The 20901-nt window shown below is 37.4% G+C and overlaps 2 protein-coding genes across 4 annotated transcripts; both read right to left on the bottom strand.

Moving 5' to 3' along the window:
* Positions 1-4526: 4526 nt before the first annotated feature.
* FDX2 (ferredoxin 2) lies at positions 4527-9920 on the bottom strand. The gene is made up of 4 exons (XM_056510378.1): positions 9771-9920; positions 8036-8142; positions 6580-6667; positions 4527-4791 (listed from the first exon to the last, which is right to left on the bottom strand). Exons 1-4 carry the CDS (start codon positions 9896-9898, stop codon positions 4635-4637), a joined length of 480 nt encoding a protein of 159 aa, XP_056366353.1. The 5' UTR covers positions 9899-9920; the 3' UTR covers positions 4527-4634.
* A 2387-nt stretch (positions 9921-12307) lies between these two features.
* On the bottom strand, positions 12308-19607 carry RAVER1 (ribonucleoprotein, PTB binding 1). 3 transcript variants are annotated; one of them, XM_056510336.1, is made up of 8 exons: positions 19533-19607; positions 18171-18276; positions 17097-17173; positions 16212-16265; positions 15369-15500; positions 15173-15238; positions 14340-14405; positions 12308-13385 (listed from the first exon to the last, which is right to left on the bottom strand). In XM_056510336.1, the coding sequence occupies exons 1-8, from the start codon at positions 19560-19562 to the stop codon at positions 13239-13241; spliced, it is 678 nt and encodes a 225-aa protein (XP_056366311.1). In that variant the 5' UTR covers positions 19563-19607; the 3' UTR covers positions 12308-13238. The 3 variants fall into 3 exon arrangements, with proteins under 3 accessions (XP_056366311.1, XP_056366312.1, XP_056366313.1); XM_056510337.1 differs by lacking the exon at positions 14340-14405 and having other exon boundaries at positions 12746-13385; XM_056510338.1 differs by lacking the exon at positions 15173-15238 and having other exon boundaries at positions 12996-13385; positions 19533-19606.
* Between the last annotated feature and the right edge of the window lie 1294 nt (positions 19608-20901).

Genomic DNA, 20901 nt, shown 5'->3' with positions numbered 1-20901 from the left:
AGGAAAAATGGACTCGAAAAATAAAAATATTACAGTGAAAATCACATTAAAAACGGGAAAAAAAAAACACAAAAAAACTCCAAAAAAACAACCAAAAATATTCAAAAATATTAAAAAAATATATAAAAAAAAATTCATGGAAAATCCCCTAAAAAAATAAAAAAAAATTAAATCAAAATGGACTCGAAAAATAAAAATATTTCCGTGGCTGGGGGAGGGGCAGGGACTGGGGGATCCCCCTGGGAACACCGGAGAAAAAATAAAAAATAAAATAAAAAATAAAAAAAAAAAAATTTATATGTGTATTTGTTAATTAAAAAAAAAAATCCGTAAAAAACCAAAAATTTGACTCGAAAAATAAAAATATTTCCATGGTCGGGGGAGGGGCGGGGACTGGGGCATCCCCCTGGGAACACCGGAGAAAAAATAAAAAATAAAATAAAAAATTAAAAAAAAAAAAATTTATATGTGTATTTATTAAAAAAAAAAAAAAAATCCGTAAAAAAAAAACTCGAAAAATGAAGATATTACAGTAAAAATCACATTAAAAATGGGAAAAAAACCCACAAAAAAACTCCAAAAAAACAACCAAAAAACAATCAAAAATATTAAAAAAAATATAAAAAAAAATTAATGGAAAAATCCCCTAAAAAAATTTAAAAAAATTAAATCAAAATGGACTCGAAAAATAAAAATATTTCCGTGGTCGGCGGAGGGGCGGGGACTGGGGGATCCCCCTGGGAACACCTGAGAAAAAATAAAAAATAAAAAATAAAATAATAAAAAAAAAATTTATATGTGTGTTTATTAATTAAAAAAAAAAAAAAAAAAAAAAAAAAAGACTCGAAAAATAAAAATATTACAGTGAAAATCACATTAAAAACGGGAAAAAAACACCAAAAAAACTCCTAAAAAACCGACTAAATACATTCAAAAAAATCCCCTAAAAAATAAAAAAAAAATTAAATCAAAATGGACTCAAAAAATAAAAATATAAAAAAAATTCATGGAAAATCCCCTAAAAAAATGAAAAAAAAAAAAATCAAAAATAAAAATATTTCCGTGGCTGGGGGAGGGGCGGGGACTGGGGGATCCCCCTGGGAACACCGGAGAAAAAATAAAAAATAAAAAAAAATTAAAAAAAAAAAAAATTTATATGTGTATTTATTAATTAAAAAAAAAAAATCCGTAAAAAAACCTCGAAAAATGAAGATATTACAGTGAAAATCACATTAAAAACAGGAAAAAAACCACAAAAAAACTCCAAAAAAACAATCAAAAAACAATCAAAAATATTTAAAAAATAAAAAAAAAAATTCATGGAAAATCCCCTAAAAAAATAAAAAAAAATTAAATCAAAATGGACTCGAAAAATAAAAATATTTCCGTGGCTGGGGGAGGGGCAGGGACTGGGGGATCCCCCTGGGAACACCTGAGAAAAAATAAAAAATAAAATAAAAAAATTTAAAAAAAAAAATTTATATGTGTATTTATTAATTAAAAAAAAAATCCGTAAAAAAACCCTCGAAAAATGAAGATATTACAGTGAAAATCACATTAAAAACGGGAAAAAAACCACAAAAAAACTCCAAAAAAACAAGCAAAAAACAATCAAAAATATTCAAAAAATATAAAAAGAAAATTCATGGAAAATCCCCTAAAAAAATTTAAAAAAATTAAATAAAAAATAAAAATATTTCCGTGGCTGGGGGAGGGGCGGGGACTGGGGCATCCCCCTGGGAACACCTGAGAAAAAATAAAAAATAAAAAATAAAATAATAAAAAAAAAATTTATATGTGTATTTATTAATTAAAAAAAAAATTCGAAGAAATGGACTCGAAAAATAAAAATATTACAGTGAAGATCACATTAAAAATGGGGAAAAAAGCACAAAAAAATTCCTAAAAACAATCAAAAATATTCAAAAAATACATAAAAAAAATTCATGGAAAATCCCCTAAAGAAATAAAAAAAATTAAATCAAAATGGACTCGAAAAATAAAAATATTTCTGTGGCTGGGGGAGGGGCGGGGACTGGGGGATCCCCCTGGGAACACCTGAGAAAAAATAAAAAATAAAAAATAAAATTAAAAAAAAAAAAATTTATATGTGTATTTATTAATTAAAAAAAAAAATTCGAAGAAATGGACTCGAAAAATAAAAATATTACAGTGAAGATCACATTAAAAATGGGAAAAAAAGCACAAAAAAATTCCTAAAAACAACCAAAACTATTCAAAAAATATATAAAAAAAAATTCATGGAAAATCCCTTAAAAAAGAAAAAAAAAAACAAAAAGGAAAAATGGACTCGAAAAATAAAAATATTACAGTGAAGATCACATTAAAAACGGGAAAAAAAACCACAAAAAAACTCCAAAAAAACAACCAAAAAAAAAATCAAAAATATTCAAAAAATATATAAAAAAAAATTCATGGAAAATACCCTAAAAAAATTTAAAAAATTAAATAAAAAATAAAAATATTTCTGTGGCTGGGGGAGGGGCGGGGACTGGGGGATCCCCCTGGGAACACCTGAGAAAAAATAAAAAATAAAAAATAAAAATTAAAAAAAAAAAATATATATGTGTATTTATTAATTAAAATAAAAAATCCGTAAAAAAACCCAAAAAAATGGACTCGAAAAATAAAAATATTACAGTGAAAATCACATTAAAAACGGGAAAAAAACCACAAAAAAAATCCAAAAAAACCAAGCAAAAAACAATCAAAAATATTCAAAAAATAATAAAAAAAAATTAATGGAAAATCCCCTAAAAAATAAAAAAAAATTAAATCAAAATGGACTCAAAAAATAAAATTTTTTCCGTGGTCAGGGGAGGGGCAGGGACTGGGGGATCCCGCTGGGAACACCGGAGAAAAAATAAAAAATAAAAAAAAAAATAATAAAAAAAAAAATTTATATGTGTATTTATTAATTAAAAAAAAAATCCGTAAAAAATTTTATATTTATATTTATATTTATATTTATATTTATATTTATATTTATATTTATATTTATATTTATATATAAATTTTTTTTAATTTATTTTAATTTTAGGGATAAAAAACCATCGTTTTTCAAGGTGAAAAAAACAACAAAAAAAACAATTTTTTTTTGCCATTTGAGACAGAAAACGATATTTTTTTATTTATATTTTTAAATTTATTTTTTATTTTTATTTTTATTTTATTTTTGGGGGTGTCAGTGAGGTTTGGGCACCCAAAATTTGAGTGTGAGGTTGTGGGAATTATGTATTTTATCCATTTAACTTTTATTTTTAATTTTTATTTTTATTTATATATATATATACACACACATATATATATACACATATACATATATATATATATATATATATACACACATATGTATATATATATATATATATACATATGTATATATGTGTGTATATATATATATATATATATACACATATATAAAATTATTTTTAAAATCGATTTTTAATTTTAGGGATAAAAACCCAACACTTTTCGAGGTGAAAAAACAACAACAACAAAAAACAAAAAAACAACAAAAACGACAACAAAAAACCACTTTTTTTTGCCATTTGAGACAGAAAACGCGATTTTTTTTTTTTTTAATTTTTTTTAAATTTTTTTATTTTTTATTTTTTATTTTTTTTTAAATTTTTACTCGCTATTCCGGGGGTGTCAGTGGGGTTTGGGCACCCAAAATTTGAGTGTGAGGTTGTGGGGATTATTTATTTTATCCATTTAACTTTTATTTTTAAATTTTTATTTTTATTTATATATATATATACACACACATATATATATACACATATACATATATATATGTATATATATATACATATATATATATGTGTGTGTGTATATATATATATATATATATATATGTGTGTGTGTATATATGTGTGTATATATATATATTATATATTATATATTATATATATATATATATATATTATATATACATTTTTTTAATTTATTTTTAATTTTAGGGATAAAAACCCATCATTTTTCAAGGTGAAAAAAACAACAAAAAAACACTTTTTTTTTGCCATTTGAGACAGAAAATGCGATTTTTTTTTTTTAATTTTTTTTAAATTTTTTTATTTTTTATTTTTTATTTTTTTTTAATTTTTACTCGCTATTCTGGGGGTGTCAGTGAGGTTTGGGCACCCAAAATTTGAGTGTGAGGTTGTGGGGATTATTTATTTTATCCATTTAACTTTTATTTTTAATTTTTATTTTTATTTATATACACATATATACACTCACATATATATATATATACACATATATATATATGTGTGTGTATATATGTGTATATATATATTATATATTATATATTATATATTATATATTATATATTATATATTATATATTATATATTATATATTATATATTATATATTATATATTATATATTATATATATATATATATTATATATACATTTTTTTAATTTATTTTTAATTTTAGGTATAAAAACCCATCATTTTTCAAGGTGAAAAAACAACAAAAAAACCACTTTTTTTTTGCCATTTGAGACAGAAAATGCGATTTTTTTTTTTTAATTTTTTTTTTTAATTTTTTCTTTATTTTTTTTTACTTTTTTTTGTTATTTTTATTCGCTATTTTGGGGGTGTCAGTGGGGTCTGGGCACGTGTCCGTCCACGTAGAAGTTGCGGCTGACCCGGGGCAGGGCGATCTCGGCGCCCTCCAGGGCGGGGCTCAGCAGGACCTGGCAGCCCAGGCGGGAATTCTCCTGCAGCAGCGGCGCCTGGTCCAGCAGGTCCTCCTCCCTGCGGGGGAGGGGATTTGGGGGGTGGGGAGGGGGTTTGGGGGGTCCCCAGGACGTGGGGAGGGGGATGGGGAGGTGGGGGAGGGGGTTCGGGGGTCCTACAGGGCGTGGGGAGGGGGATGGGGGATCCAAGGAGGAATTTTGGGGGGTCCCCAGGGCATTGGGAGGGGGGATGCGGGTTCCCCCAGGACGTGGGGAGGGGGATGGGGGGGTCTGGGCAGTGGGTTTGGGGGTCCCCCAGGTACTGGGGAGGGGGTTTGGGGGGGTCTGGGGGGTCCAAGGAGGGATTTTGGGGGGTCCCTGGGGCACTGGGAGGGGGGATGGGGGGTCCCCAGGGCGTGGGGAGGGGGATGGGGGGGTTTGGGGAGGGATTTTGGGGGGTCCCTGGGGTATCAGGAGGGGGATGGGGGGGGTGAGGGAGGCGGTTTGGGATCCCCCAGGGCATGGGGAGGGATTTTGGGGGGTCCCTGGGGCACTGGGAGGGTCTGGGGGCACTGGGAGGGGGTTTGGGGGGTCCCCCAGGGCGTGGGGAGGGGGATGGGGGATCCAAGGAAGGATTTTGGGGCTTCCCCAGGGAATGGGGAGGGGGATGGGGGAGTAGGGAATGGGGATAGGGGGGTGGGGAGGGGGATGGGGGGGTCTGGGCAGTGGGTTTGGGGGGTCCCAGGTACTGGGGAGGGGGTTTGGGGGGGTCTGGGGGGTCCAAGGAGGGATTTTGGGGGGTCCCAGGGGCATTTGGAGGGGGTTTGGGGGTCCCCCAGGGCGTGGGGAGGGGGTTTGGGGGGGTCTGGGGGGTCCAAGGAGGGATTTTGGGGGATTTCTGGGGGGTCCCTGGGGCTCTGGGAGGGGGTTTTGGGGGATCTGGGGGCTTCTCAAGGCACCAGGGAGGGATTTGGGGGCACCAGGAGGGGTCTGGGGGGGTCCAAGGAGGGATTTTTGGGGGGCCCCCCTGGGCTCTGGGGCTGATTTTGGGTTCCCAGGGCAGATTTTGGGGATTATTTTGGGTCCCAGGGGATGATTTTGGGGTCCCACGGCTGATTCTGGTGTCCCCAGGATGATTTTAGGGATGATTTTGGGGCTGATTTTGGGGTTCCCAGGCAGATTTTGGGTTCCCAGGCAGATTTTGGGGCGGATTTTGGGGTTCTCAGGGCAGATTTTGGTGTCCCCAGGGGATAATTTTGGGGTTCCCAGGGGTGATGTCAGGGTTCCCAGGGGCAGATTTTGGGGCAGATTTTGGTGTCCACAGGGGATATTTTGGGGTCCCCAGGGATAATTCTGGGGATGTTTTTGGGTTCCCAGGGGCAGATTTTGGGTTCCCAGGGGCAGATTTTGTGTTCCCAGGGCTGTTTTTGGGTTCCCAGGGCTGATTTTGGGGCTGATTTTTGGGGTCCCAAGGAGGATTTTGGGGTCCCCAGCGCAGATTTTGTGTTCCCAGGGCTGATTTTTGGGTTCCCAGGGCTGATTTTGGGGCTGATTTTTGGGGTCCCAAGGAGATTTTGGGGTCCCCAGCGCAGATTTTGTGTTCCCAGGGCTGATTTTTGGGTTCCCAGGGCTGATTTTGGGGCTGATTTTTGGGGTCCCAGGGTGGATTTTGGGTTCCCAGGCTGATTTTGTGTTCCCAGGGCTGATTTTTGGGGTCCCAGGGTGGATTTTGGGGTCCCAGGGCAGATTTTGGGTTCCCAGGGCTGTTTTTGGGGTTCCCAGGGCTGATTTTGGGTTCCCAGGGCTGTTTTGGGGTTCCCAGGGCTGATTTTTGGGATGTTTTTGGGGTCCCCCCCGGTGCCGTTACCGCTCCTCGGGCGCCGGCAGCCGGCCCAGGTGCGGCTCGCTGATGTAAACGTGGCAGGTGGAGCAGGCCAGGGAGGCCTCGCAGGCACCTGGGGGGGATATCGCGATAGGCACGGGAATGTCGCGATAGGCACGGGAATATCGCGATAGCCACAGGAATATCGCGATAGGCACGGGAATATCGCGATAGCCACGGGGATGTCGGGATAGCCACGGGAATGTCGCGATAGCCACGGGAATGTCGGGATTCCCATCCCCGTCCCCATGCCCGTTCCAGTTATTCCCATCATTCTCATTATCCAAACCCCATTCCCCATTCAATTCCCATTATTCCCGTTATTCATTATTATCCCAAATTTTTCATTATCCCCATTATTCCCATTATCCAATCCCCAATCTCCATTCCTACCCCCATTCCCATCTCCCATTCCATTCCATTCCCATTCCCATTATCCCCATTCCCATTCAATTCCCATTAATCCCACTCCTGTTCCCATTCCCACTCCTGTTCCTGTCCCCATTCCCATTCCCAGTCCCATTCCCATTTATTCCCATTATTCATTCACCATTGCCCTTATCCCCACTATCCCCATTATTCCCATTCCCATTATTTCCATTATCCATTCTCCTCCCCATTCCCATTCCCCATTCCCATTCCCCATCTCCATTCTCAATTATCCCGTTATTCCTGTTATTCCCATTATTCCCATTATTCCATTCCTCATTCCCACTCCCATTATTCCCATAATTCCCATTTCCTGTTCTGATTCCATTTCCATTACCCCCATTATCCCATTATCCCATAATCCCATTATCCCCATTATCCCCATTATTCCCATTCCCATTATCCCCATTATCCCGTTATCCCATCATCCCATTATCCCCATTATTCCCATTCCCAATTCTCATTCCCATTATCCTATTATTCCCAATCCCATTCCCCATTCCTCATTCCCATTCCCATTATTCCCATAATTCCCATTTCCTGTTCTGATTCCATTTCCATTACCCCCATTATCCCATTATCCCGTTATTCCCCATTCCCATTATCCCGTTATCCCCATTTTATCCCCGTTATTCCCGTTATCCCGTCATTCCCGTTATTCCCGTCATTCCCGTTATCCCCGTTATCCCGTCATTCCCGTTATCTCCGTTATTCCGTCATTCCCGTCATATCCCGTTATCCCCGTTATCCCGTTATCCCCATTATTCCCGTTATCCCCGTTATCCCCGTTATCCCGTCACTCCCATTATCCCCGTTATTCCCGTTATCCCCGTTATCGCGTTATTCCCATTCCTGTTATCCCATTATCCCGTTATTCCCGTTATCCCATTCCCGTTATCCCGTTATTCCCGTTATCCCCATTGTCCTGTCATCCCGTTATCCCGTTATCCCGTCATTCCCGTTATCCCGTTATCCCGCCATCCCGTTATTCCCGCTCTCTCTCTCCCGTTACCCTCCAGCTCCAGCCCGTGTTTCTGTGCCAGGCTCAGCACGTTGTCCCCGACCCGGCCCCGAACCGGGACCCGCCGCCCCTCGCGGTCCACGAACACAACGTTCACCCTGGGGGGAACCGGGAGAAAACCGGGTCAGAACCGGGAGAAAACCGGGACAGAACCGGGACAAACACCGGGAGAAAGCCGGGTCAGAACCGGGAGAAAACCGGGACAGAACCGGGACCCGCCGCCCCTCGCGGTCCACGAACACAACGTTCACCCTGGGGGGAACCGGGACAGAACCGGGTCAGAACCGGGAGAAAACCGGGACAGAACCGGGACAAACAAAGGGACAAACACAGGGACAAACACCGGGACAGAACCGGGAGAAAACCGGGACAGAACCGGGACAAACACAGGGACAGAACCGGGAGAAAACCGGGACAGAACCGGGACAAACACAGGGACAGAACCGGGACAGAACCGGGTCAGAACCGGGAGAAAACCGGGACAAACACCGGGACAAACACAGGGACAGAACCGGGACAAACACCGGGAGAAAACCGGGAGAAAACTGGGACAAACACCAGGAGAGAGCCGGGAGAAAACCGGGACAAACACCGGGACAGAACCGGGTCAGAACCGGGAGAAAACCGGGACAAACACCGGGACAGAGCCGGGACAGAACCGGGTCAGAACCGGGACAGAACCGGGACAAACACAGGGACAGAACCGGGACCCGCCGCCCCTCGCGGTCCACGGACACAACGTTCACCCTGGGGGGAACCGGGACGGAACCGGGTCAGAACCGGGAGAAAACCGGGACAGAACCGGGAGAAAACCGGGACAGAACCGGGAGAAAACCGCGACAAACACCGGGACAAACACCGGGACAGAACCGGGACAAACACCGGGTCAGAACCGGGAGAAAACCGGGTCAGAACCGGGAGAAAACCGGGACAGAACCGGGACAAACACCGGGACAGAACCGGGAGAAAACCGGGACAGAACCGGGACAAACACAGGGACAGAACCGGGACAAACACCGGGACAGAACCGGGTCAGAACCGGGAGAAAACCGGGTCAGAACCGGGACAAACACAGGGACAGAACCGGGACAGAACCGGGTCAGAACCGGGAGAAAACCGGGTCAGAACCGGGACAAACACCGGGACAGAACCGGGAGAAAACCGGGACAAACACCGGGACAGAACCGGGTCAGAACCGGGAGAAAACCGGGACAAACACCGGGACAAACACAGGGACAGAACCGGGACAAACACCGGGAGAAAACCGGGAGAAAACTGGGACAAACACCAGGAGAGAGCCGGGAGAAAACCGGGACAAACACCGGGACAGAACCGGGTCAGAACCGGGAGAAAACCGGGACAAACACCGGGACAGAGCCGGGACAGAACCGGGTCAGAACCGGGACAAACACCGGGAGAAAACCGGGTCAGAACCGGGACAAACACCGGGACAAACACAGGGACAAACACAGGGACAGAACCGGGACAGAACTGGGTCAGAAACGGGACAAACACCGGGACAGAACCGGCAAGGAACCGGGACAGAACCGGGACACGCCGCCCCTCGCGGTCCACGAACACAACGTTCACCCTGGGACAGAACCGGGTCAGAACCGGCAGAAAACCGGGAGAGACCCAGGTCAGCACCGGGAACCGCTCCCGTTCCCCGCCCCGGTCCCGTTTCCCCCCCCGGTTCCCGTCCCCCCCCCCGCTCCCCGGTACCCACACGGCGGCCTCGGGCTCCTCCCGCGCGGCGCGGCCGCTGCTGAGGCGGCGGGAGACGCTCCGGAGCAGCCGCCGCGTCACGGAGCCGCCGCTCGCCGCGGCCCTGGGCGCCGCCATGTTGGGCGCCATGTGATCGGAGTCACGTGACGCACGTAGCAACGGTAAACAGCGCAGCGCGCATGCGCCGCCAGATTGACACCACGTGACCACACGGGCGCCGCCATCTTAATACCGCATGTTCCATACAGGCGCCGCCATTTTGACACCGCGTGACCACACGGGCGCCGCCATCTTAATACCGCGTGTTCCATACAGGCGCCGCCATTTTGACACCACGTGACCACACGGGCGCCGCCATCTTAATAACGCGGGTTCCGTACGGCGCAGCCATTTTGACACCACGTGACCACAGGGGCGCCGCCATCTTAATACCGCATGTTCCATACAGGCGCCGCCATTTTGACACCACGTGACCACACGGGCGCCGCCATCTTAATAACGCGTGTTCCGTACGGCGCAGCCATTTTGATACCACGTGACCATACGGGCGCTGCCATTTTAACGCTACCCACCCTATGGACGCCGCCATTTTGGCACCACGTGACCGGAACTGAGCGCGGCCTGTACCGCGCTTTAAATTTTGGGAAAAAATTTGAGATTTTTGGGAATTTCGCGGGTTTGGAAGGAGAAAAGGGAGTTCTTTAATGGTCACGTGGTGTTTTGGTTTTTTTTGAGTGAAAAATAAAACGGCAGCGAAATAACCCCCCCAAAAAAACCCCAAAAAATAAAGACAGTGATATAAATATAATTTTATTTTTGGGGGGAGGGGAAAGGGAGGAGATGTGGGGTGAGGGGGACGCAGCCCCCCACAAAAACCCCTTTTTACAGCAAAACCAGACAATAAAAACAAGAATAAAAACTCAAATCCTGCAAAATCCCCCCCAAAAAAACGAAGAAAAAAAGGAAAATTTGGTTGTTTAAAATTAAAAAAAAAAGGAAAAAGTAAAAAGGGAGATTTTAACCCAAAGTGTAAAAACAGCAACGGCTCCAAGTTGTTAAAAAAAGGGGAAAAAAGCAAAAAAAAAAGCAAAAAGGAAAAAAAAAATCACAAAGATCCCAAACTAGTGAAATGTTTAAAAAATTTGGACCCCAAAAGAAAAGGGAGAAAATCCCAAAAAATTTGGAGATCCCAAAAAGGGGAAATTCCAAAAATAAAAGGGAGATTGTGCTAAAAAAAATCTCAAAAATTGGGGAAAAACAAAAATAAAAAAAAAGGGGGAAAATGCCCAAAAATGGTGAAAAAAACCCAAAAAAAAGGGGAGGAAAAAATCTCAAAAATGGTGAAAAAAGGGAATTTTCCCCCAAAGCAGCAGGTTAAGGCAGGGAGGTTTTTGGGGCTCCCAAAATCTGCTTTGGGGAGGAGGAGAAAGAAAAAAAAATCCCAAAAATTTGATTTTTTAAGTTTTTTGAGGTTTGAGTTTAAAGTTTTGCCCCAAATCCTTCAATTTGTGGGGGGTAAAAATTGTGAAAAATAAAAAAGAAAAAAGCAAAAAAATCCCCAAAAATCTAAAAAGAAATTTCCTCAGAAGGGTGAGGTTGGAAATGTTAAAAATCCTCAAAAAAAAAGAGAAAAAAATCGCAAAAAATTCAATTAAAAACGAAAAAAAAAATCAAGAAAAAATTCAAGAAAAAATCCCCCAGAAATTAAAAAAAGCGCAAAAATTCAACAAAAAAAACCTCAAAAATTGAACAAAAACCAAAAAATATCCAAGAAAAAACCCAAAAAATTCAACAAAAAACCCCAAGAAATCAAATTAAAATACCCCAAAAATCCAACAAAACTTCCCAAAAAAATTCAACAAAAAACCCCAAAAAATTCAATAAAAAACCCCAAAAATTTCAACAAAAAACCCCCAAAAAATCCAATTGAAATACCCCAAAATCCAACAAAAATTCCCCAAAAATTCAACAAAAAGTCCCGAAAAATTCAACAAAATCCCCAAAAAACCCTGAAAAAACAAAAAAAAAATCCAAGAAAAAAACCCTCAAAATTCCATCAAAATCCTCCAACATCCAAAACCCTCAAAATTCCATCAAAATCCTCCAAAATCCAACAAAAAACCCCAAAAAATTCCAAGAAAAACCCCCAAAAATCCAACAAAAATTCCCCCCAAAATTTCCTAAAAATCCAAGAAAAAAACCCAAAAATTCAACCAAAAAAACCCCAGAAAAGGGAATTTAAACATCACAAAAATATGTGGATTTTTTTTTGCAGTTTTGGGGATTTTTAAAAAATTTTTTGTGAATTTTGGGCATTTTTTGGTGGTTTTTTTTGTGAGAATTTTTTTACAATTTTGGGGATTTTTGGGTGGATTTTTTTGCGATTTCTTGGGTGTTTTTTGTGGATATTTTGCTTTTTTTGCAGATTTTTTTTCCTTTTTCAGGGATTTTTTTGTGGATTTTCTTTCAATTCTTTTCCCTTTTTGTGAGATTTTTGGGGCAGTTTTTTGTGGATTTTTTTCCTATTTTTGGGGGGTATTTTGTGACTTTTTGCGAATTTTTCTACCTTTTCCGGGGATTCTTTTTGCGAATTTTTTTGGGGGGATTTTAAAAACGATTTTTCACAAAATTTTGGGGGTTTTTTCCACAGTGTTTTGGGATTTTTTAAAATTTTTTTGGGGTTTTTTTGAGGAATTTTTCTGGTTGTTTTTGCCTTTTCTGGGCAATTTTGAAACGATTTTTCCCAATTTTTTCCCATTTTTTTTTCAGTTTTTTCCTGCCCTGTTGTGGACTATTTTTTTTTTTAATTTTTGGGATTTTTTGGTGATTTTTTGGGCAATATTTCTGTGTTTTTTGGGTGCTTTTTAAACAATTTTTCCTGATTTTTTTTCCCCCATTTTTGGAGGTTTTTCTGCCCTTCTGGGGAATTTTTTTTTTAAATTTTGGGGATTTTTTGGTGATTTTTTCAGGATTTTTCTACGTTTTTTGGTTGTACTTTTTTACGATTTTTCCCAATTTTTTCCCCCAATTTTTAGTTTTTTGTTTTTCTGCCCTTCCAGGGATCTTTTTTTTTAAATTTTTTGGGATTTTTTGGGGATTTTTTCTGGGGTTTTTCACCTTTTTTGGACGATTTTTAAACAACTTTTCCCAATTTTTTCCCCCAATTTTTTTGGGGTGTTTTCTGCCCTTTTGGGGATCTTCTTTTTAATTTTTTTGGGATTTTTTTGGGAATTTTTCTGCATTTTTTGGGCTTTTTTTAACAAATTTTTCCCCAGTTTGGGGCTTTTTCTGCCCTTCTGGGGAATATTTTCAAATTTTGGGGGATTTTTTTTGTGATTTTTTGAGGAATTTTTCTGCGATTTTTGGGCTTTTTTAAACGAATTTTTCCCCGATTTTTTTCAGATTTTTTCTGCCATTTTGAGGATTTTTTTTTTAATTTTTGGGATTTTTTTGTGCTTTTTTTTTTCCCCTAAAATATCCTTTTCCTCTTCAGGTAGGAATCAGCATAGTGCCCCCCCAAACCCTGGGAATGCTGCCCCACGTAACAACCCTCGGGGCTGGGCTCGGGCGACGGCAGCAGGTGAGAAAATCCTCGTTTGTGCCCCCCCAGGGGAGTCTGAAAAATAAAAAAAAAATTAAATTTTCAATTTTTCATTTTTTGGGGATTTTTTGGGATTTTTTTGGGACTTTGGGATTTTTTGGGATTTTTTTGGATTTTTGGGGGTTTTTTTGGGGGATTTTTTCAGCATTTTTTGGGTTTTTTTTTTAAATTTTTTTTATTTTTTGGGATTTATTTGGGTGTTTTTTGGGATTTTTTTGGGGATTCCTTGGGATTTTTTTTAGTTTTTGGGGGATTTTCTTTATTTTTTTTGGGTTTTTCATGGGATTTTTTTTTTGATTTTGGGGATTTTTTGCTATTTTTTGGGGATTTTTTTTGTGGTTTTTTGCTTTTTTGTGGATTTTAAGGAAATTTTTTTGGGTTTTTTCAAGATTTTTTGGGGATTTTTTTGGCTTTCTTGGGGTTTTTTTTTTGGATTTTATGGGGTATTTTTTGTGGTTCTCTGGGATTTTTTTAAGGATTTTATTTGGGATTTTTGTTTTTTATTTTTTGAGATTTTTTTGGGGGATTTTTTTGGGATTTTGTTGGGGCTTTTTTGGGATTTTTTTATGATTTTTTGGGATATTTTGGATTTGTTTGGATGTTTTTTGGGATTTTATTTTGGATTTTTTTTTTATTTTGGGGGGGTTTTTGGGATTTTTTTGGGGATTTTGGGGGGATTTTAATGGGATTTTTGGGGCTTTTTTTGGGATTTTTTTGCGTTTTTTTAGGGATTTTTTTGGGTTTTTTCAAGATTTTATGGGGATTTTTTTGGCGTTTTTTGTTTGGATTTTTTGGTTTGGTTTTTTTTTTTTTTGATTCTTTGGGATTTTTTTGATGTTTTTCTGGATTTTATATTGGATTTTTTGGGGATGTTTTTTGGATATTTTTTGGATTTTTTGGGGGATTTTTGGGGGTTTTTTTGGGATTTTATTTGGATGTTTTGGGGATTTTTTTGGGGTTTTTTGTTACCTTCAAGTGAGGATTTGGAGGCGCCAAGGGCAGGATGGAGTCAGAGCTCGGGGGGATGGAGATGGTCTGGGGAGAAAAAAAATAAAATTAACAAATACAAAATATTTAAAAAAGAATAAAAGAATTTGGGGGATTTCTTGGGTTTTTTTGTGAGTTTTAGAGATTTTTTTAGGATTTTTTTAGGGATTTTTTTAAGGGGTTTTAAGGGATTTTTAAGAGAATTTTTAGGAATTTTTAAGGGGATTTTTTTTTTTATTTTTAAGGGATTTTTTTAGGTCTTAGGGGGATTTTAAGGAGATTTTTAGGGGATATTTAAGAGGATTTTAAGGAGATTTTTTGGGTATTTTTTTGGAATTTTTTGCATTTTTTTTAAACAATTTTTGGGGATTTTTTTGGATTTTATTTTGGATTTTAAAAATTTTTTTGGATTTTTTTATTTTTTGGGATTTTCTTGGGTGTTTTTGGAGATTTTTTTGGGGATTTTTAGGGGGTCTTTGGGATATTTATTATTTTTTGGGATTTTTTTTTTATTTTTTTGGGATTTTTGGGTGTTTTTCTGGGGTTTTTTGGGAGATTTTTTTTAAATTTTGTTGGGGTTTTTTGGGATTTTTTAATGACTTTTTGAGATTTCTGGGATTTTTTCAGATGTTTTTTGGGATTTTATTTTGGATTTTTTTTCGGGATTTTTTTTTTGGGGGGATTTTGTTGGAATTCTTTGGGGATTTTTTTGGGATTGTTTGTTGGGTTTTATTTTTTATTTTTGGGGGGATTTTTTAAAAAAAATTCTTTTGTTTTTTTTTATTTTTTGGGAGTTTTTAGGTTTTTTTTGGTACCTTCAAGTGAGGATTTGGAGGCGCCAAGGGCAGGATGGAGTCGGAGCTCGGGGGGATGGAGATGGTCTGGGGAGAAAAAAAAAAAAATTTAAAAAAATTTTTTTTTATAATTTTGGCTGATTTTGAATCATTTTTTGGATCATTTTCTACAATTTTGGATATTTTTGGGATATTTTTGGGATGTTTTTGTTCTGACCTTGCTGAGCTGGCTCTGCCTCAGCCCTGCCCTGAGGCCGCTGCTGAAACAGGAACTGGGGGAGCCTGAGAATAAAGGGGGGGCTGGGGGGGCCAAACCCCCCCTGTCCAGCCCTGGGCAGGAGGAAGAAACCTGAAAAAAAAAATTTTTAAAAAAATTTAATCAAAATCCATTTTTTTCCCTAAAAAAATCTGATTTTATTTCACCAAAAAACAAAAAAAATCCGGATTTTTTTCCCAAAAAACCAAAAAAAAATTCAATTTATTTCCCCCCAAAATTCAGATTTTTTTTCCCACAAAACAAAAAAAAAAATTCAATTTATTTCCCCCCAAAAACCATTTTTTTTTCCCCAAAAATACAAAAAAATTCAGATTTTTTTCCACCAAAAACTTAAAAATTTAGAATTTTCAACCCCCCACCACCGTCCAGCCCTGGGCAGATGGAAGAAACCTGAAAAAAAATAATTTTAAAAAAATTATTTAAAATAAAAATATTTTTCTCCCCAAAAATTTAAAAAAATACAGTTTTTTTAAAATAATTTTTTCCCAAAAAATTCGGATATTTTTTCCTTTAAAATTAAGTAAAAAATTTTTTTTTTCTTCCCCAAAAATTTAGAATTTTTTTCTCCCCAAAATTAAATAATTTACATTTTTTATCCCCCCAAAAAAAAAAAATTAATTTTTTTACCCCCCAAAAAAAAAAAAAATTAAGTTTTTACCACTAAAAAATTAAAAACTTTACATTTTTTACCCCCCAAAAAGAAAAAAATTAATTTTTTACCTCCAAAAAACCAAAAAATTTAATACTTTTTCTCCAAAAAAATTTAAAAATTCAATTTTTTACCTGGTGCCTGAAACTCCCCAGGTTGGGTTGGGGGAAAATCCTGGAGCCCAAATCCTGAAAAAAGAAAATTTGGGGGGGTCAGAACCCAAAAATTCCCAAAAAATTGAAAATTTGGGATTTTTTAATTTAATTTCTGTAAAAATTTGGAGATTTTGGGTTTTTTCGCCTAAAAAAAAAAAGGAATTTTGGCTTTTTCTTCCTCCAATTTTTTATTAAAAATTGAGATTTTGGAGATTTTTTATTTCTCTAATTTCTATTAAAAATTGAGATTTTTGGGGTTTTTTCCCTCTAAAAAAATAAAAATTTTGGGTTTTTTTTTTTCCCTCCAATTTCTATAAAAAATAAAGATTTGGGTGGTTTTCTTCCAAAATCTTAATTTTTCATCCCAAAACTCCAAATTTCACCCCAAAATCTCCAATTTCACCCCAAAATTATCCAAAATCTGAGTTTTTCACCCCAAAATTTCTAATTTTCACCTTCAAAATTCTCCAATTTTCACCCAAATTTCCTTAAAATCTCAAATTTTCATCCCAAAATACCCCCTAAAAATTCCAATTTTCACCCCAAAACTTCCAATTTCACCCCAAAATTCCCCAATTTTTGCCCCAAATTTCCCGAAAATCTCCAATTCTCATCCCAAAATTCCCCAAAAAATTCCAATTTTCCGCCCAAAATTCCCCAAAATCTCAAATTTTCAACCTAAAATTTCCAATTTTCACCTCAAAAATTCCAAATTTCACCCCAAAATTTCTCAATTTTCACCCAGATTTCCCCAAAATCTCAAATTTTGATCTCAAAATTCCCCAAAATTTCCAAATTTCAGCCCAAAATTGGAATTTTTCACAAATTTTCCCAAAATTTGGGATTTTCTCCCCAATTTCTCACCTGGGGGAACTCCAGGGGGTCACTGGGGGGGATCCTGGGGGGCCCCAAAACTCCTGGTTTGACCCTAAAACCTTTTCCTGAAAAAAAATAAAAAAATTTGGGTGAGTTAAAAAAATGTGAAATTTACCCCAAAAAATTGGGGGAAATTTAAATTAAAAAAAAAAAAAAAAAGAAAAAAAAAAAAAAAAAGAAAAGATTATTCATTAAAAAATTGAAATAAAAAAAGAGAATTAAAAGAAATTTTTAAGAGGGGAAATTTTCAAATAAAGAAAATAAAAATCTTTAATTAAAGAAGAGAATATTTAATTTAAAAAATACTTTTAAATTAGAGAATTTTTAATTAAAGAAGTTAATTTTAATTTAAAAAAGGGAATGTTTAATCAAAGAAGGGAATTTTTAATTAAAAAAGAGAATTTTCAATTAAGAAGGGAATATTTCCTTAAAGGGAATTTTTAATTAAAAAGAGAATTTTTAATTAAGAGAATTTTTAATTTAAAAAGTGAATTTTTAATTAAAAAAGAGAATTTTTAATTAGTGAATTTTAATTAAAGAAGAGAATTTTTAATTAAAGAAGAGATTTTTTAATTTAAGGGAATTTTATTTAAAGAAGGGAATTTTTAATTATAGAATTTTTAATTATAGAATTTTTAATTAAAGAAGTGAATTTTAATTAAAGAAGAAAATTTTTAATTATAGAATTTTCAATTAAAGAACAGAATGTTTAATTAAAGAAGGGGATTTTTAACTAAAAAGAGAATTTTAATTAAGAGAATTTTTAATTAATGAAGTGAATTTTAACTTCAAAAAGGGAATTTTTAATTAGAGAATTTTTATTTAAAGAAGAGATTTTTAATTAAGAAGTGAATTAAAGAAGGGAATTTTCATTTCAAGAAGAGAATTTTTAATTTAGAAAAAGGGAATTTTTAATTAAAAACAAATAGAGAATTTTCAATTAAAGAAGAGAATGTTTAACTAGAGAAGGGAATTTTTAAGCAGAGAATTTTTAAGTAGAGAATTTTCAATTAAAGAAGAGAATTTTTAATTAAAAACTGAATTAATTAAAGAATGACTCACTCTGGCCCCGGTTCTGGTTCAAGTTCAGGTTCAGGTTCAGGTTCAGGTTCAGGAAGGGGCTCAGGGGCAGCTGCAGCTTCTTGGGGGGCTCCCCCAGGAGAGAGAGCTGGGGGGGAGGGGCGGTCAGGGGGGGTGGGGGAATTTTGGGGGAAATTTTGGGGGGTCCTGGAGGGGTTTGGAAGATCCCACCCTGAAATTTTGGGGCTCCTACCCCTGGAATTTGGGGTTCCCATCCCAAAATTTGGGGTTCCCATTCCAGATTTTGGGGCTCCCATCCCATATTTGGAGATCCCAAGCAAGAATTTGGGGTCCCATCCCAAAAATTTTGGGGGTCCCACCCCAAAATCTGTAGATCCCATCCCATAATTTCCATCCCCATCCATAATTTCAGTCCCCATCCCATAATTTCCGTCCCCATCCCATAATTTCAGGTCTCCATCCCATAATATCCATCCCCATCCCATAATTTCCATCCCCATCCCATAATTTCCGTCTCCATCCCATAATTTCCGTTCCCATCCCATAATTTCAGGTTCCATCCCATAATTTCAGATCCCATCCCATAATTTCCGTCTCCATCCCATAATTTCCATCCCCATCCCATAATTTCAAGTCTCCATCCCATAATTTCCGTCCCCATCCCATAATTTCCGTCCCCATCCCATAATTTCCGTCCCCATCCCATAATTTCCATCCCCATCCCATAATTTCTGTCCCCATCCCATAATTTCCGTCCCCATCCCATAATTTCCATCCCCATCCCATAATTTCAGTTCCATCCCATAATTTCAGTTCCCATCCCATAATTTCCATCCCCATCCCATAATTTCAGGTCTCCATCCCATAATTTCCATCCCCATCCCATAATTTCCATCCCCATCCCATAATTTCAGGTCTCCATCCCATAATTTCCGTCCCCATCCCATAATTTCCGTCTCCATCCCATAATTTCCGTCCCCATCCCATAATTTCCATCCCCATCCCATAATTTCAGTTCTCCCATCCCATAATTTCCGTCCCCATCCCATAATTTCCATCCCCATCCCATAATTTCAGTCTCCATCCCATAATTTCCGTTTCCATCCCATAATTTCCGTTCCCATCCCATAATTTCCATCCCCATCCCATAATTTCCGTCCCCATCCCATAATTTCAGTTCCATCCCATAATTTCCGTCTCCATCCCATAATTTCCATCTCCATCCCATAATTTCAGCTCCCATCCCATAATTTCCGTCTCCATCCCATAATTTCCGTCTCCATCCCATAATTTCAGTCTCCATCCCATAATTTCCGTCTCCATCCCATAATTTCCGCTCCCATCCCATAATTTCCGGTTCCATCCCATAATTTCGGCTCTTACCGCAGGGGCTCCCCCCTCCCCCTGGTTCATTTTGGGGGGTCCCTGGGGGGTCCCCAGGGCTGATTTTGGGGTCAAATCTGGAAAAAAAAGGAAAAAAAAAAAATTTAGGAAAAATTTGGGAATTCCCGAAAAAAAAAAAAAAAAAAAAAAAAATTGGGAATTCCCAAAAAGATCCCCCCAAAAAATTTGGAAGAAAAAAAAAAAAAATCACTCAAATTCCAGTTTTCTCACCCAAATTCCCCAAAATTTTTTCCCCAAAAATATTCCCCAAAAAAAAAAAAAAAAAAAATTCACAAAATTCCCCAAAAATTCACAAAAAAATTCACCAAATTTCCCCTAAAATTATCAAAAAATTCATCAAAATTTCTCCCCCATGAACCCCAAAATTCCACAAAAATTCCCTAAAAAATCCCTAAAAATCCCCCCAAAAATTCCCCAAAATTTTCCCAAAAATTTCAAAAATATTCCCTAAAAATCCCCCCAAAAATTCCCCAAAATTTCTCCAAAAATTCCCCAAAATTCCAAAAAACTTCCCTAAAAATCTCCCCAAAAAACCCCAAAAATTCCCCAAAATTTCCCCAAAATTTTCCCCAAAATTCTCCAAAATCTACCAAAAAATAATTTTGGAGAAATTTTTTATTTTTTAATTTTTGGGGAATTTTTTTGGACTTTTTTTTTTTTTTTTTTTTTAGTTTTTTGGGAACATTTTGGGGAATTTTTTTTTTTTCGTAATTTTGGTGAATTTTTTGAGATATAAAAATTTAATTTTTTTAAAATTTTTGGGGACTTTTTTTGGGAATTGTTTGGGGAATTTTTGGGAATTTCAGGAGAAATTTTTGGGGGGATTTTTTGTGGTAATTTTGGGGAAATTTGGGGGGAATTTTGAAAATTTTTGGGGAGATTTTGGTGAATTTTTTTGGCAATTTTTGGGAATTTTAGGGAAATTTTGTGGGGAATTTTTGGGAATTTTGGGGAAATTTTTTTGTCATTTTTGGGGAAATTTTGGGGGCAATTTTTGGGAATTTTCTTTGGAATTCTTGGTGAATTTTTATGCCAATTTTGGGAAAATTTTTTTGTCATTTTTGGGAAATTTTGGGGGGATTTTTTTGGTGAATTTGTGCCAATTTTGGGGAAATTTTTTGTCATTTTTGTGAATTTTGTGGAATTTATAGTGAATTTTTTTGGGGGGGAATTTGGGAATTTTTGGGGAATTTTTGGGATTTTTGGGGAAATTTTTGAGAATGTTTGGGGATATTTTTGGGATTTTTTGGGGAAATTTTTGGGAATTTTGTGGAAATTTTTGAGAATTTTTGGGGGATATTTTTGGGATTTTGGGATATTTGGATTTTTTGGGGAATTTTGGATTTTT

Source organism: Oenanthe melanoleuca, chromosome 25 (assembly GCF_029582105.1).
Source record: "Oenanthe melanoleuca isolate GR-GAL-2019-014 chromosome 25, OMel1.0, whole genome shotgun sequence".
NCBI classification, from domain to species: Eukaryota; Metazoa; Chordata; class Aves; order Passeriformes; family Muscicapidae; genus Oenanthe; species Oenanthe melanoleuca.
The sequence above is the reverse complement of the archived record's forward strand: the minus strand, read 5'-3'. Positions and strand labels throughout refer to the sequence as shown.

Coding starts and splice junctions, on each gene's coding strand:
- RAVER1 (XM_056510336.1), bottom strand. CDS start 19,562: ATGAACCAGGGGGAGGGGGGAGCCCCTGCG. Junction 18,277..19,532: donor GGGAGGGGGGAGCCCCTGCG/GTAAGAGCCGAA, acceptor CCTCCCCCCCAG/CTCTCTCTCCTGGGGGAGCC. Junction 16,266..17,096: donor ACCCCCTGGAGTTCCCCCAG/GTGAGAAATTGG, acceptor TTCTTTTTTCAG/GATTTGGGCTCCAGGATTTT.
- FDX2 (XM_056510378.1), bottom strand. CDS start 9,898: ATGGCGCCCAACATGGCGGCGCCCAGGGCCGCGGCGAGCGGCGGCTCC. Junction 8,143..9,770: donor GAGGAGCCCGAGGCCGCCGT/GTGGGTACCGGG, acceptor GGTTCCCCCCAG/GGTGAACGTTGTGTTCGTGG. Junction 6,668..8,035: donor ACACGGGCTGGAGCTGGAGG/GTAACGGGAGAG, acceptor TATCCCCCCCAG/GTGCCTGCGAGGCCTCCCTG.